This window comes from Homalodisca vitripennis, chromosome 3, assembly GCF_021130785.1.
Source record: "Homalodisca vitripennis isolate AUS2020 chromosome 3, UT_GWSS_2.1, whole genome shotgun sequence".
In the NCBI taxonomy this organism is placed as follows: domain Eukaryota; kingdom Metazoa; phylum Arthropoda; class Insecta; order Hemiptera; family Cicadellidae; genus Homalodisca; species Homalodisca vitripennis.
In genome coordinates, this window is record NC_060209.1 from 56,286,466 (window position 1) to 56,304,592 (window position 18,127).

Genomic DNA, 18,127 nt, shown 5'->3' on the forward strand with positions numbered 1-18,127 from the left:
GTGATCGTCTTGTTTTTAACATCTGGATTAAAACCACCAATCTCAATATTGAGTATCGATCTTAATTTCGAAGCATTTTCACATAAAAGACATGGGGATCGTGTTTAGCTCAGCACCACAGTATTCTGTTGTGGATGAAGCAAGCTTTCCCATGTGATACAGATACACACTGAGGTATCAGTAGTGTTGAAGACAGCTCAGTTGACTCAGGAACTGAGTAAAGTAAAAACCCTACTTCAGTATGAGTACATTTAACCCATTTTCTCAGCAGTCTCTAGTGTCATTCAAGTTCTCATCCTGGTGACTCACCCAGGCAACCATTGAGCTGGCACCATCATAATGGTTTCTCTCTTACCCATCATTGCTTGGGTGGTAAACATGCACTTACATTCCTGTGCCAATAAGTTAATCGAAACAACTCTCACCACAATGAACATCATCACCATTACACACTTGCAACGGAAAAAGCTCCTGAGTCATAATCATGCAAGAATGGTACTTTTAGCACCTCCATCCAAAATCTATTCCTTCAGGAGAATCGACTGAGCTGAGGTCCTCCTGAGTAGTCTCCTCCTGCTCTGTTCCATCAATGTTAACTATAGATCCACTGAGACTAGTTGTTGTGTTTTTCATTACTGTCAATTGAATGAGTTTACTAACTTGCATCAATCCCAGATATAGGACCATTCTTTATGTTTCAAGTGCTGTACCCCAACTTCATTAGGGAAACAATAGAAGTTCTTCATTAAATATAGATTTCAACATTATAGAGATTGCAACCCAAGCTTCATCATCCAGTGATATATCCTACACATCACAATGTTGAGTTTGCCAAGAGTAACTAAGGAACAAGAATAGTGCTGCAAGGCTTGTGTAGCAGTTTAGTATTCAATTCTGCTAGGCATGTGAAGCTAAGCTCATTTCAGGTTATTGTTGCCTGTGTCACCGACACAACCCTTGTTCTGCTGTTCATCTATACTGATAGTTTTTGGTTGTGCTTTTTTGTTCATTCTTAATTTTGTTCAAGCTAATTTTAGTGAACAACGTGCAGATGAAATATTTGACTTCTTATTCAGTAAAAAATGCTGCTGTAAAAGTTCTATACTTCAGAACAGCTTACAAAGGATTGTAAGGAAAATACTCAAACATATGTTTTCTTCCGGATGTACAATTTGGAAACTAGTGCTCATGGTACTTTGATAGTTCATTGAACATTTAATTATTGTTCTAACAATTTATAAGCAGACTAGACAACAGTGTTTGTCAATAAAAACTCGATTTGTAACAGACAGGGGACTGGTTTTGCCACCATGACAGTACACCTGCACACACAGGCATCCTTGAGTGGGAAACAATGGCATGGTACTACCTTTTCAATCACCTTACTTACCTGGCCTAACTCCATGTAATTTTTCTTATTTTTATGCATGAATAAGACGTATGATAGGGCTCAGATTTGACATCATTGTTGCTATAAATGAAATAAATGAGGAAGAAGCTGTGGGCGATTACTGAAGATAAACATAATACATGTTTCACACAATGAAATGTCCTACTGGACAAATGTATGAAAGATTGTGTTGTAAAAAAATAAAATATAAAGTTAAAAAATTCAAAATTTTTGGTTTCCACCTTGTACAGTACATGAAGTGATAACTGCAAAAGCATCGTCCAGTTAACCAACAATGAAAACAGCATTTGATATTTTCAAATGAAGCAGACTATGGTTTTATATTATTATATTCATTAGTTTCATGCATCCCTTTTGGTATGTTTGTTGTTGGCCTTTATGTGAAGCTCATTTAAGTTAGGCAGACTATGGGTTGGAAATATAGTGAGTGATTGTTGGTAAAAGTTATGTTTTCATAATTAAAAAGTAAAAGTTTGTTGGTTCACTTTATCTATTGAAAAACATTGATACTGGTTTGAGTCAAGAGAAACTGTTCTTTTTAATTATAGAACTGCATGACAGTTTTATTTTCTCATTTACTTGAAATCCTACGTGGCTGATAGATGTGTGATAATATACAATTTCTTTATTATTAATGCATCAATAGTTATAATGCACTGTTAACAAGTACAGTTAGATTATTTTGAAATAAAAGTTTTATTAAACAAAAATTAATTTCTAACACATGTATTTTATTTCCTTACATATAATTATTTAAAACAATAAAATATGTGGTTGTTCTGGATTAGTGACTAACACTAATGAAGCTGTGTTTACATGGTAGAGGGCTAGACAGTTCCTCAACATCGTCGTGTGTCCAACTGCTCAAAGACTTGGCACGGGAGGGCCGCACCGTCGTCTGCACTATCCACCAGCCTAGTGCCCTTGTGTTCGAGAAGTTCGACAACCTCTATGCGGTGGCGGGTGGCCACTGTATATACCACGGGACGGTGCCCAACGTCGTCCCGCACTTTGCTGCTCTTGGCCTGGTCTGTCCTCGCAGCCACAATCCTGCCGACTTCTGTGAGTCCGCCACTATGTGGTCGTCAGCATGTTGCTGTTGTCTTGTTTGCATATCATTCATAGCAGTTTGTTTCAATGTTTCTTTGTACAAGGAAAACGAAGAGTGTAATAAATCGTCTTGGTCCAAAACTGTGAATTTAGTAGGTTGCTGGTAACTCATACTAGTAGCAATATTATAAATAATGAAAAGAGATAACTATACATGTGTACAATTGAAAATAAAATCAACCCAGATTGTGTGATGGATGATCACAGCTACTAACTGTTTATCAAATATCAAATAGAAAAGCACGACAATTTTATAATTCATGTCAAATTGCTTATCAATAGTTTTGTGGCTGTTATTTCAGTAAATAGTAGAGTATTTTTTGCAACTTATATTTCAATAACGATTCAGCATTATTTAAATTAAAACCATTTTCAAAAATACTGATCCATATTTATTTTTTATATTTTACGACTTTTAATCTGGTAGTATTATTATATATATAATACAAGTGCCTATTCAATAAAGTTCTTTATATGAAGCTCACTATTCAAGTTTTTTTACAACGCTTCTGTTTTTTTATGAAATGTGAGTGTGTTGTGGTACGATTAATTTAGTTAAACTTAGTTGTGTTTTAATTGATAATAATAAAACTGTTAATTTCACAATTAAATATGGAAAAGTAAGATGGGAATTAGTTAATATGAAAAAATCCTTTCCACTTATCGTCGTTTTGGCGACGTCGTTGAATTTCACTCCTACTCGAACGCTGCTGCTCTTACGACATTGTGCATTATCGGCTATTTGACAACTATACGGCTTTATTATAGTATACAGTTATTATTTAAACTGTTTAATCTAGTCATTAAGGTTTGTAGAAGCCCTTTTAACTTTGATATAAATGCCGTACAGTATTTTTTGTTAGTGATTTGTATTAAGAGTTTTGTTCCTATTCAACAATTAGAGTTCATTTGCATATAAAATTAATTAAAAATCCTGTACCACTATTAGTCTGTGTTTATTTCTAAATGTAGTATGGTAGTATGTTTGGTGTATTTTTGCTAAAAACATTCTTGAATCTCAGGATAATCAATATAGCCCATTAATCCTTGAAATTGCTTTCCATACTCTTTTATTAAATTTTGATAATGCTGAATAGGGTTATGGATTCTTAATAAGTTTTGAAATAAATGAAGCACAAAATAATGTGAAAGAAAACAAAAGTATATATTTGAATGTTTTATATGTGTAAGAAACGTGAGTAAAACTTATTGCAACAGTTAAACTGTTACAATTATTGTGATATAGAACAGTTATTGCAATAATTGTTCTATATCACATAAAAAATGTTCAAAATATTCACAAATGCTTGAGTTGAAACATTTTTATTTCTATTTTTAGTTTATGCCCTACAAATAATATACATTTTTTATTTTAGTTTTTTATCCATTAGTTTTTTGTTAATACATTGCCTAATCAGCACATATAAACAAATCTTATATAGCAATCTAAATAAGGTCATAGCAATATTTTATTTAAAGTCATGCTTTTTTACCAAAAAAATAAATGGAACAAACACGAACAAAAGCACAACAGGGTCCAGAAAATTCAAACGGACAGGGTATTAAAATCCATGTATTGTTAATAGCTTTTGTTATATTTTCATATAGTTTTACTATGGTTAAGATTTGTGTCAATGTTTATATCATAATAAACCAATATATTTCACATCTAACAAAATACTGTGTGATTGTGTCTCATTCTTCACACCATTTTCAAGACATATTGACTATCTTATGTAATGTAACATATCAGAAAAGGAAGTTAGAATAATATAATGAAGAAATTTTGAACAAAAGACTCATATTGCCACAATGAACTGTTTATTTGGATTAAAAATGAAGAACTTAATAGTAGTGCATTGTTCTAGCCTAGGCAAGTATATGGACTAAAAGCGATTGCAGGTCACCAGAAGATCTTGGATTTCCTCCCGAGTATTTTGGTTGTGTTGCCTGTTTGGTTTGTTTTCTTCCCGCTTTCGTGTTCCTTGTTTATTTCAATTACCATTTCATCTGGTATGTAATTCATCATTGCATGTTGGGTTTGTTGGGTGAAGGTGCTACTGCTTGCTTCGTACTCTAGCTCTTGCATGTAGAAAGACTGTCCAGAAAATAAAGAATGTTTCACTACAAATCATTATTCATAGTAATTCTAATGACGTATTTCCTTCCATTTAAATAAAATATTTGTTACAGCACAACACAATGTTGATGTTGATGTCTGAACAAATTAGAATTTTATATCAATAAGCAATTTATTTTAACTTTAGAGTTTATTAAAAATTATTTCTACCAAATAGCATTGAATATTCATATATAGACAGGATTTGTCTGTAAATTAATGAGACTGTGTCTGAAAAGAATTTATGGGCCCAATTGGTATAAGTATTCAAAATTTTCTCTTTGGAAATCAATACTCCATGTTGCAAAGACTCTTTGATAATAATAATCTCTCACAGACACTGTGTGATTGTCCTTTGGATGGTGAAAACATCTTCGAAACATTGATCTTTCAGGCTTTCCTTGAACTGTAGGAATATAAAATCTTCTGGACTCACATTGAAGCTGTACATTGGCTGTAGCTAGAAGACAACCCCTATCTGAGTCGGGTTGACAATCACAATGAGATTGGAGTAGGGCGAAGTGTTGTTGTGGTGAAGCTTCCAAAGAACGACAATCTAGTTGTTTCCATTTGATGATTTTGTACAAAAAATTCCCTGGAGAATATTGTATTGACATTTCATTTGAGACCTTCAGTGATTAGTCCCACATAAATCACAGAGGAAGTTCAGAAAATGATTAATTTGGCCCCATTTTGTCCAAACCACCTGTTAAATGTTAATCAGATCTTACACAATTTTGAACTGTCTCTCATTCATTCTTGAACTCTGTGAGCCAATGCAAGATGTGAGCAACTGACGGGACATCATCTTTGTAAACCTGCTTCAAGCATCTCTGAAGCATTTTTGTCCGGTTGAAAGCGATGTTTAACAGTGTAGTGCTATTTCAGCCAATGCTCTGTTTTCTGTATGTTATATTTTCTGTCATGACAAATACTCAACAGCATTTGTTCCATGTGTGGCCCTCATTTTGTCAGTGTTTGGATGTGACTACCAGTTTAGCTTACACACTTGCGCCACCTGGGAGTGTGCTGCTTGCGATTGCAGTACCACATGATTGCCAGTCTTGTTAATTAACAGACAAACCTTGTAGAGGATCTAACTTATATTAGTGAACAGCAAGGTAATGGCAGTGTTTACTTTCTGGACAGTTCTTAAGTTGTTACTAAAAATATTAAAATAAATATTATGACTTGATAAAGTGCACTAAGTATCAGGGCCAAAGTTTTCTCTTACTTAGGGTGTTGGAATCACTTATGCCTCCCCTGATGAGGAAGAATACTCTTCAGAGAATTACTGTTTACTTGATAAAAATTTTGATTTTTAGAATACTCTCTAATCACATTGAAGTTTAAGAAAGAATATGTATACACTCCATTTACTATTATTAACTATTTATTTATTATATACTGACTAACCATGTATGTAAATTATTCCATTTTTAGAATTAGAATATTATTAGTTATTGTGAGTCACCTGATTGGTGTAAATTACAATGTGTTAATATTTGCAATGCGCGGTGGTACATTTTTGATTATTTTAACTGTTTGATTGGAACATAAAGTTAATATGATTGATACAACCATAAAAAGAAATGCAATAGTGTTAAATAACACCTTTGTTCTCTTAAATCGTTGTTATTTTAATTTTTTTGGGTTGTTGTTGTTTGAATGAACCCTTCTTTATTATCTAGCTTATATTTTAATGTTATGAAAATTGAGGTACAAGAAAAAAAACATCTAAAGCATTAATAGTAGTAGTATATTTAACTTTACTGAGTATTACTTAATTCAGACCATATTAAATTTGGTTTAATACAAAAAAATAAAATAATTTAGTCTGTTAATTTGGGACCATTCAAAGATATATAGCTTATTAAAACTGTATGAGTGGGAAGAAATTTGTTTATATCAAATCATACAAATATTTTACTACTCACTTCCATCAAGAATACAAAGCAGAAAAGTTTAACTTATGTAATGATTTTCTCTCTCAAGAGATTTCGATCTGACAGTGAACAAAAAATACTTGTGTATACTTTTGGAAATTTTTGGATATTTTTTTTATCAAAGTGAACTAAAGTTTTAGTATCTCTACTGCATTCAAAATAATTTTGGACTATCAGTGTGTGTTAACTATTTGTACTAGTCTGATAGTTATTAAGTTAATGTCCTTACAAAAAATATTCATAGAGCTATACATTTTCCTAAGTGATAATCTGAGAGAAAAATGAGATTCTAGCAGTTGTCTTTGCCTTATACTGTATTTCCCAATAATTTGTGTCCCCAACAAATTGGGTCTGACTGAAATCCAAACAATGAAATATGTTATTGGCTTAGTGTTAGTGAAGTTAATTAATGTCTGTATGTCTATCTGTCACTTCCTAATTCTGCAATTAAAAATAAGGTGTAAAAGTGTTTGAAGTTTATTGTTGTTGTTATGGGGAGAAACTTTCACTATAGCCGGCTCTTTAAACATTTTAGTGATTTAAAAGCTTTTGTATATTACCAGAGAACACAATTAAAGCTAAGTTGTGTAATCTTTATTGAAATAGATTAAATAGTCATGTCTGCAAAAGAATACATTTAGTTATTATTAAGTTGTAATATTGGGCGTTTTAAAATATTTTTGTTGATGATTCTAACAAACAGTTTGAAATTAAATGAAAAAGTTCCCCTGAAGTTCTGCACTTCAATTTTTGTACTATTTTTAGATATTCTTCTGTTAAGCCATGTATAATAAATGACCTCTAGGTAGTTTTAACAAGGAAACCGTCTGATCCACACGGTGTTGTATTAACAGTGATAGAAGTAGCAGTGGGGGAGTACGGGTGTGACACCATGACACTGGCCAAGGCTGCCAGCCAGAACCAGAGACCACTAGTCCCACACTCGGAGCACGAGGAGTCCACAGTAGACAATGGTTAGTTGCAAGTTAATGTGATTTACATTTCAATTACCTTAGTGAAATCTGACACTGAGGGTTTTCATAATTCCCAGTCCTCCATTTGCACATAATGCCAAGTTCAACCACACACCTGATAAAGTGTGTGTTTGATCGAAGAGTTAGGATTTTTACTCCCTATATTGTAGTTTTCAGGTTTGTATTGTATGTCGTAAAAGCAATTTATTCTGTTTTGGTTATTTATGTAATTAAAGATTAGATGTGTTTCATGTAAAAATCTCATTTTCATATATATGATCACTTATTTATTGTTGAAACACATGTGTTTATTTCCTAGTAAACACAAAATGATGTCAGAAATGAATGTTTAAAAGTAGTTTGGTATATAATGTTTAACTTTATAGCCTTGTGACATTTAACCCAGGCTAGTCATGCATGTCCGATAATCCATTACAAGGTTGTTATCCATTTCTTGGTCCATTATAGGCTTTCAAAGCTGACACACTATCATAGAACATTCTGCTATATGTCATTAGTGTGCTGCAGTCTATTGTCTCCAGGTGGAAACACTCAAAACAGTTATAAATAACTCTTGTATTAAATAAAAATCTGAAACACATGTTAAGGTTAAAATTATGTAATCTTTAAATGTATTTGAAAACAATTCAGATATCAGCCTCACTTAAAATATGAATCAGTGACAATAGTATTTTTGTTGTATTTAAAAACAACCTTCTTTTCCTTCTTCCAAATAAGCTGTATCAGTTTATTACAAAAGTAATTCCATGCAAATGTATTAAGAGCCTTGTTGGTTACTTGTGGTAAAATCCATTTGACACAAAGAATATTTCATTGCATTTCTCAAATACAGAAATCTGTAAACATTGAGACCAATTTTTAAGAAATTAAAATTTAAGTATTCAGCAATAGCTGTACTGTTTTTCAGAGTTTTATTATTTGAATCTAGTTCGATTCCATAAAAATGTCATTATTCTTTTAAAGAGAAGAAATTGTTGCAAATATGAATAACAAATTTATTATTTGGTGATTACAGAACTTTTAATAAGTTATCGTGGAAGAAGTTTTATTGTTGAACTATATGAAACACATATCCAGGATTTGTAAATTTAACCTGAGTATTATTAAAAAATTTCTAAATAGATTACAATTATCTCCTGGTTTTTTCAACTGTTGTATTATTAAGTTGGCCATGAAAATGTAAGGACAGTCAGATTTATGTAAAGTTTGTGCCTCAGGTGTACCGCTGCGGGTGATAAAATCGTCTAAGCGCACTGCTGCAGAGATGATAGAGTTCAGTTCGTGTCAGCCCAAACCTGCACCTTTGTGGGCACAAAGTTACCATCTCTACTCCAGGAACATTATCATCCTTAGGAGAAGTCTAGTGAGTTTTACCCCATCATGTTCTTCAAAAATCCTTCAGTTCTTACTTTAAAAATCCACCTGTGATAATTTATGTTGCAACAATTGTAAAACTGTAGTTTAATTTTTTTTTTTAAATTGGATTCTGTTTATTTCAAAATACAGGATCACTGAAAAAGAATGCTGCGGTTTTTAATGGCCATTTTTTAAAAAACTATTCAAGATAACTAAATGATTTAAAAGTCACATTGAAGAGAAAAGAACAAGTTTTATTTTCATACCTTAATATGTCAATGTTGTGATGTGAGCTTTAATTGTTCCTCTGCAGATATCAAAGTGGTATTCAATTTCTCGCCAAGTGTTATGTAGCATCTCTGGTGTTATAGTTGGGATCGCAGATGTGAAAAATCACGAATATTTACAGCATAAACAATGTTCTTTAAGTAACCCCACAAAAAAAAAAAAATTAAATAGGGTCAAATCGGATATCCTGTGAGGCCAGGGAATATGTGCACTCCTGCCTACCCAACCATTTGGAAACCTGTTGTTAACTGTGTTACTCTTTTATATTAAAAAATAAATTATACACAGGCAGTAAAAACTTAATTTATAAACAAAAACTCCAATAATTATTACATTTTATATTTGGGAGGCCTTTCATGTTCAAGGAACACATCATCAGACCCACATAATTGTGCCTTCTGTGTGCTATATACTCATGTTTGGCACCAGGCGCGTCAGTCATAATAGCGAAATGCCACCGTGCAGCTGTTCTGCGTATGTCAATTTTACCTTCCATGCTACACGGAAAACAAAACTTTGTTATTTCAACTTCAATCTGACTATTAAATAGTTTAGTTATCTTGAATAGTTTTTAAGTAACAGCTGTTCAAAATCCTGGGTTCTTTTTTGGAGACCCTATATTTGAATTAGTAGTTCGAAATGTTGATAGTCAAACTAATGTGTTAAACAAAACTTTTGGCTATATATCTCAAGTATGTATTATTTATTAGCTTAATTGTGGAAAATGTTAGCTGTTTTTTTTTCAAAATAATTGGAATGAAATTAAAACATCATTTTAGTGCATTTATAGAAGTTATGTGAAACCTTCTTTCTTACATTTTATTATATTTCATATATATTTTAGCAATAATTAAGATTTGTATGTGTGTGTGTGTGTGTGTGTGTGTGTGTGTGTGTGTGTGTGTGTGTGTGTGTGTGTGTGTGTATTGTGTTCATCATGATACATCTCAATATAATAAGGTGGTATTTACAAAATATATTTATTTATGTATACTAGGTGTATTCAAAAATTAACGGGAATTTTTACGTTTTGTGGGTTTCGAGAGGCCGATTGTCAAAACACATTTTTTATTATGTTGGTACTCATGCTCCTAGAGTGTAACCAAATTCCAAACTGTATTCATTGTTTACCTTTTAAGTGGCACCTGCTAAGGTTAGGCATGATTTATGAACTTAGTTCTTTTCGTTTGTTAAAAAAATGAATCAAAGAATTTCTATCAAATATTTCGTCAAAAATGAAATAATGTGTAACAAAGTGTGAGAATTGTTTAAAAAGACCTATGGTGAGTCTGCTATGAGTAAAACAAGGGTTTATGAGGAGTATGAACGTTTCCAAGATGGCTGTGAAGACAATGAAGATGATGGTTGGTTCGGACGTCCCAGCACATTAACAACTGACGAAAACCTGCAAAAATTGGAGGAAAGTGTTATGAAAAATCACCATATTACTATCAGAGAAGTTGCTGATGATGTTGGCATATCAATTGGCTCATGCCGTGAAATTGTTTAAAATGTTTTGGATATGAAACATGTGGCAGCAAAATTTGTCCCATAATTGTTGAATATTGATCAAAAACATTGGCAAAAGGAAGTTGCTAAGAAGTCACTAAATGAAGGCTACCAAATAAAAATGTTATAAAATGCACTTTATACTAATAAGAATATCCCACAAAAAAATACATTCATCTACATTTTAAGTTATAGAGCTGTGAATTAAAAAAAAAAAAAACTACATTTTTTAATACACTTGTGCAATGCTAAATCAGCAACTAAAGGCTTATAATTATTTGACAAAGTTAAATGATATTTAAATTACTAAACTAACAATACACCTAATTACTTCTTTTTTACAATAAAAATGGACAGTAATTATAGTATCTCAGGAATAATTCTTTAACTTAACTTTACCCATATGTTTCATGTATTACACTGGCATAAAGTACACACACTTATGGTTTTCTCTATGTTTTTATGTTAATCTTTACTTGTAACTACTTGTAGCTATAATTTTATTAAGGGATGAACAAACGTGATATTTCATTGCACAGTAGTTTATCATTTATGTTGTGTGTTCTTCCAGACACTGTTGTGAGTTCCAATGCAGTCACTTTATGTGCTATTTTCTTTACAGGTAACCAAGCAGTATCGTCTTTTGACAGCTGGAAGCCAGTTTTTGGTGCATAAGGATGAAAGAAATGCACCAAAACATAATTATTATTTTCACTTTAGTTTTTAACTTTTCCAAGCCATTATTTCACATCATATATAGGCAACAATGTCATTATTCGTGAAATATGACACATTTGTAAATAATATTGAAGTCCAATTATCATCTAAGCTCAAGCCTTTGGAAGTAGCAAAAAACCTCATTTGATTGTTACTGGGAACATCCAGTACCTATGGCAGCCTCTTGTACCTTTCACCAGCAAACAATATTCTTATCTATCAGTCAGTGTTGTTTCCATTCACTCAATTTCAGATGAAGATACACACATTTTAAGGGATGCTCATGTTACTTTTTGCATCGTTTCACTAATCCCATCACAAGAATTCTTTCCAAGCGATGAGCCAAAGCAAATCCACTCGGCTTACACACCATAATCGTTGCTGTTTTGGCACACATGAACAAAATGTTTCTTATTTTTGTATTGAATATGCCATCACTGAAGTACATAACCATGTCAATATTTAGTACAATATTGTAAATTTCCCTCATGAGGTGATCACTAGTAACACAAATAGATTTGCAACACATGTTTCCACTTTTTTTGTAGTGTATTACAAACGGATGAAGAGTTGCTTGTGTATTAGTCCAATGAAAATGTAATTGATCCTAGACTGTGAATGTGAAGTTTTCTGCAAAATTACTGATCTCTAAACTGTGGTTATGTTTCAAGTTTTCTTTAGTTCCCTTGAAATGTTGAACTTGAGTGTTGATAGAAAATGATAGGATTTTAAAAGCATAAGCTTATGAGTAAGAGAATGCAGAAACTCCTAAATGGGCATTACTTGGGTTATGAGCTCAGGTCTATCGGTTTGCACACACTGTTTGAAAACTACCCACTTACTTTATCAGAAATGCTGTCAATTTCATTTTGTAAGACCAAGCAGGGTTCACTAGTGAAATAACTATCACCAACTGAGCCTCATTCATACTAAAGCAATGAATATTATGTTTAGAGGGGGGGGGGGGGGAAGTTGTTCATGTCACCACTTACAGAGACATTTAAGTGCAGGAAAGATGTAGGCTGTAGGCTACAAGCAGTTTGAGATGGAAGAGTGCAAGTTTACACTTGTAGAACTCATATTAACTTGTAACACGAGAACTGATGTGTCAGTTGACATTTGACGAAGGGTTTTAGAAGTTAGAAACATACTTGTATAGTATACTTACATATTTTTTAAACAAATTAACATTTATAGCATACTTTTTAACTCAAGTATTGCATGGGAATGCCGATGGCCGAGTGGTCTAAGACGTTGGACTTTGAGTCTGAGTTAGAGATAGTGCAGGTTCGAATTCTGTTTATGACCACTGCACTTTTTATCAGTACCATCGACCTTGTACTGTATCGACTCTCCCCCTTATTCTGATTGATAAGATCCTCACACAGGCTCATGAGGACGAGCAGATTAAGGCATAAAAGGAGATCGGTTTCTTCTTTTTATATATATATAAAAAAATTAAAATATAGAGTTAATTATTTAAAACTTTAAATAATAATTTCTAGATGCAAGTATCATTTAACTTTGTCAATTAAGATACTTTTAAGCCTTTAGTTGCAAATTTAGCATTGCACGAGTGTATTAAAAAGGTATTGTTTTTATTGAAATTCACAACTCTATAACTCAAAATGTAGTTGGCTCATAAGTTTTTCGTGAGATATTCTTATTAGTGTAAAGGACATTTTATAAAATTGTCAATTGTTTTCATTCTGTTCCTTTTCAGATATTGATGTATGAAAATTGACATTGATGTGCTTAACAAATTTTAAAAAAGGACTTTACAGTTAAATTTTCCACAAACCATGTTTTTTCATTAAATTCGGTAAACGGTTATTTAAGCACTAACTGCCAAATAAAAAATATGGTTAAAATAAATTTTGAAGTGGATTTTTGTGAATATCTACTCATAGGGAATTCAGGATAAAAATATCATGAAAATTAAAAATGTTTTGCTCAAATAATATTTATATTGGGTGATTTGAAATGTATGATGACTCCAGTGGCGGTTTCTGAACATATCTCGTGTATATATAAAAAAACAATATAGGCTACTAAGTATAAACTTTTAAAACTTGTCTTCTCAACGTTCTTCAAACTGAGTTATATAGTTTACATAATAAATTAATTCACAAATATGTTTACATTAATAAACCAAAAGTTGTAAATAGATTTTTATAACTTAAGCATGTGTATTTCAGGGTTCATTTGCATTGAGGTTTGTGATCCACATACTGATCGCCCTCTTGTTTGGCTACCTCTACCGCGATGTTGGAAACAACGCTAACACACTGATGGCCAACTACATCTTTGTCTATGGCAGTAACCTGTTCCTTCACTACACAGGCCAGATGTCTGTTCTTCTTGCCTGTGAGTCGTTCGCATAAGACATATAACTTAAAATCAAAGATCTATTTACTCTTGCACCTTTTAAAATTTTGAACAGCTAAACAATTAGTAAAGGTTTTATATTGTTAAAGGACTTAAGATATGGTCACGTAAGTTGATACAACCTACTCACTAGTACTTAAAACTTCATAGCTTTCATCTTTATTTCAAAAAAAGCATATTATACAGAAGATTGCTAATGCAAATTTGATTTGTTTTTCAAAAGCACCCAAAGATATTTATAAAAACACATTTTAATTTTTATGCATTTAGAATAATTGCCGGGATTTTGAATATCTTTACTTAAAAACTATTTAAGATTAATAAAGGATTTAAACGTCAAATTGAAGTTGAAATAACTAAGTTTTATTTTCTGTATAGCATGGGAGGAAATGTTGACTCTGACGAGCGCAGAACAGTTTGCGGTGGCAGTCAGCTATCATGACTGACACACCTGGCGCAAGTCGCGAGCACAATGTTTACAGCGCAACAGAAGGCACAGTGTGTTCTGTGGTACGCAGAATTGCAATATAATGTTAATGTGCAGCGTTGCTTTCTAGCTATGTATAGAGGTCAAAATTCACCAGATCCATTCACCAATTCATTGCTGATCTAACCAGTTTCGGGACACAGGAACTGTGTTGAAAGGACATTCAACTGGTCGGTCAAAAACAAGTGATTACAAAATCGAAGAAATCTGACAATCTTGCTTTGGAAGCCCAAAAAAATCAATTGTCCGATGAAGTCTTCAGTTAACCCAATGGGGAGCTTGCCCGGGCGTCACTCGTTGCGGCCGAGTGGGATTGAACTGTTTGTTTTTCTGCTGGATCGCAGTTTTTTGCCTTTGTGAATCCTTATAAGTAATTATCCGTTTCGATTTGTTATGTTTGCACACTGGGACCACAACTAATATAGGCTTGTTTTGTTATTGTTTGCATTTTGCCATGTGCTCAATTTTCGTCTCTTTAAATGTCTGCTTTAAATTTCTGCTTACATTCTATGTATCGTGTTCTCAATGTTTATTGTTTAACTGTTTATAGTTGTTGAATGCGTTTTTAGTTTTTCCACTATCTCATGGGAGACAATTTGCATATTTCAGAAGTAGACAGATACTTGTACAGATCAACGACACCAGATCTGTTGGATTTTGAGATCTTTTGGTCTTATAGATATCAAAGATACTTTAAGACTGACACAAAAGTGAATTAAAAAAAAGTAAATGAATGGTCATTGTATGTAATGTAAATAGTTCATTTTAACAGTTAAATGTAACATACAGTTTTATCTCATCTCCCAGACAACTAATTCAGGAGCTTATCATAAAATCATAAAAAAGTGAAAAAATGTAAGTGAATTTTGATTATTTTGTTATTATGCTTTATAATTAAGTAATAAAATAAAAAAGGGGGTTTTCCATATAAAAAACATTGTGCTGTTTTGAATAAAATATGAATGAAACAGATAAGCAAAAAAGTAATAAAATATTTGCAGTTGTTTTTGATTTTTTTCACTGAAACAATTTGTAAATATGTACTAAAAAATTAAATAAAAAAAATATTTGGAGAAAGTAACACCTGTAGATCAACCAAATAAACTAAAATGTCCTGAAAAATTGACTAATTTATCTGTATTCAAACTCATTCTATTAATATTTTAGTACACGCATGCATTTTTTGCCAAAATCAATTCAAACATTCAGTCCTAGACATACTAGTTTAATTGCTTCCTCAATGAGTTAAACATACCCAAATCAACAGTCCACGAATTTAATCATAAACATTGAGACAGAAGTTGTTAAACAGAGAATACCATTTTGATATCCTCAGAGCAACAAATAGAGCTCACATCGAAACATACGAGGGTTGTTCAATGAAGACGCAATCGCAGTATTGAAAATACATTTTTGCTATAAAGTAGCACTCCTTACTTGTACTTAAAGTAGGCAGCTGTTAAGTTTCAGCTGTATCCATCAATAGTTTAATTGAAGGAAACAGGATTTTTCCCGGACATTTGCCATCATTCAGTGAAACAAGAAAAACAGTAACACTACGTTTCGAGATCTGCAATCTGATCTCTTCTTCAGGTAAAGAACTAACCTAATACATAATTACAAAACTACAAACAAGGTTAAAATAAACAAATCTTACTAAAGCGTTTGTGGCACGCCTAAGTCAGGAATCACAACCTACATGTTGTTGTCAACTTCACTAACACTAAAGACATGCACTTAATACAAAACTATACAAAACACTAATCATTAAAAACTAAACTACGGAATATAGGTCACAATACGTCTTCACTCGCCTACTAACCACCTACGACTGACCAGAGGGACTAGCCAATGGCAATCGTGACGGCTGGCTAAAACAAGATGGCGGAAATACAAGGGAAGGGGAACAGGAATGGGCCCTTTCGTTATTATTGGTTCATGCGAGATGAACTTCTTAAAACCATATTGTGACTCCGCATTGGTTTATTACTAATATCCGATCCGTTTGATACTTTTGGTTTTCTCTTTAGTTCATTTTTTAGAATTGGCAACCAAAGCGGCCTAATCTCGACTGATGGTTGACTGATTGGTTGGTCTGCCAATTTAATGTATGTTGCCTCAATTAATTTCCTTTTGAAGAAATGTGGTTCCCGATGTATTATGTGGGCTTCATCCCAATTCATATGATGGTCTTCGGACCAACAATGGTGTGCAATTTTTGACTTTTCTGTGAAACCCTTTCCTCGTGTTTTTTCTTTGTGTTCTTTTATCCTTACGTTTAGTGGTCTTTTTGTCTCGCCTATGTATTCCCTATTGCAGCTACATTTTATACTGTAAACACAGTTTTTGGAATCCTGTGTGCCATTTTTTGGTTTTGTTTTTACGAGACTTTGTCTAAGAGTGTTGTGTGATTTAAACGCGGTTCTAATGTTGTACTTTCTACCTACTCTTCTAATTTTCTCCGATAATCCCGGCACATAAGGGATTGACATAAACGCAAATTTATCACAATTCTGTTTTTCTGACTCAGGAAATGATTCTTCTGGTTCGTTTGCACTTATTAATTACTAATTGAGGGTATCCATTGCTTCTGAGATCCGATTCAATTTTCTTAAATTCTTCTTTTAGTCCATCTTTATCTGAGCACAAGCTCTTTGCTCTATCAAACAACGAGTAGGCTACTCCTTCTTTGACAAATTTTTGATGGTTGGATTGATAATTTAAATATTTTCCTGTGTGTGTTATCTTTCGAAAAAACAGTTGTCTTAAGGACATCCCTATCTCTTAATACACACACATCCAAAAAGGGAAGCTTGTTTTGGACTTCCACTTCCATTGTGAGGCGGATGGAAGGAGAAATACTATTAATGTGATTCAAAAAATTATTTAATTCAATGTCTCCCATGAGAAAAAATAACAAAGGTATCATCCACATACCTCCACCAAATCTTCGGTTTTTGAACTGAGCTGAAGCCAAAGCTTTTCGCTCGAATTCCTCCATAAAGATATTGGCGAAAATAGGAGACAGTGGAGAACCCATTGCCATCCCCTCATCTTGACGGTAAATTTTACCCTCTAACTCAAAATAATTGCATTGAGTGCATAGTTCTAAACAGTTCCATAATTACTGGCACGGGAAGTTTAGTTCTATCCTTTAATGTTTGGTCCTTCTTTGAGACGTGATTTAATAATTCCGAGAGTTTCTGGAACTGGTACATTTTGTAAATAGACTTTCGACATCAAAACTTACCAGTTTGTCAGTTTCAGTCAACTTTAGGGATTTTGACTTCTCTCTACGAAATCCCTGGAATTTTTGATGAAAGAGTCAGTTTTTCCTACCAATGGCGTTAAGATGTCCAAGAGGACTTTAGACAATTCCCTGCAAGGTGAATCACGAGAACTAATGATGGGCCGAAGAGGGATGGTAGGTTTGTGGATTTTGGGAAGGCCATACATATGGGGGGATTTTTGAGTGGTGAGGAGTTAATTTAGATCTAAATTTATCTGAAAAAAAATTCTTTATGTTTTCTTAAGGTGTTTGCTACTTTGCGTTCAAATGAATCAGTCGGTCTTTATTTAAAACTGTATATTTGCCAGTATTTAAAGTTTCCGCAATCTTTTCTTTGTACGCTACTGAGTCAAGTACCACAGTAGATTTAAAACTGTATATTTGCCAGTATTTAAAGTTTCCGCAATCTTTTCTTTGTACGCTAACTGAGTCAAGTACCACAGTAGCTTCCATCGTCCTTCCATCGTCAAAAAAAAAAAAAAAAAAATAACCTTTAAACAAAAAAAATAGTT

General features: G+C 32.9%; 1 protein-coding gene across 2 annotated transcripts in view; it reads left to right on the forward strand.

Annotated features, from left to right (window-relative positions):
• Positions 1 to 18,127, forward strand: part of LOC124356913 (ATP-binding cassette sub-family G member 1-like) — an 80,365-nt gene that overhangs the window by 51,919 nt on the left and 10,319 nt on the right. For both annotated transcript variants that reach the window (XM_046808211.1, XM_046808210.1), the window contains 4 exons: positions 2,235 to 2,473; positions 7,441 to 7,560; positions 8,799 to 8,944; positions 13,650 to 13,818. In XM_046808211.1, coding sequence (XP_046664167.1) covers positions 2,235 to 2,473; positions 7,441 to 7,560; positions 8,799 to 8,944; positions 13,650 to 13,818 — 674 coding nt within the window. The remainder of the gene's footprint in view (positions 1 to 2,234; positions 2,474 to 7,440; positions 7,561 to 8,798; positions 8,945 to 13,649; positions 13,819 to 18,127) is intronic.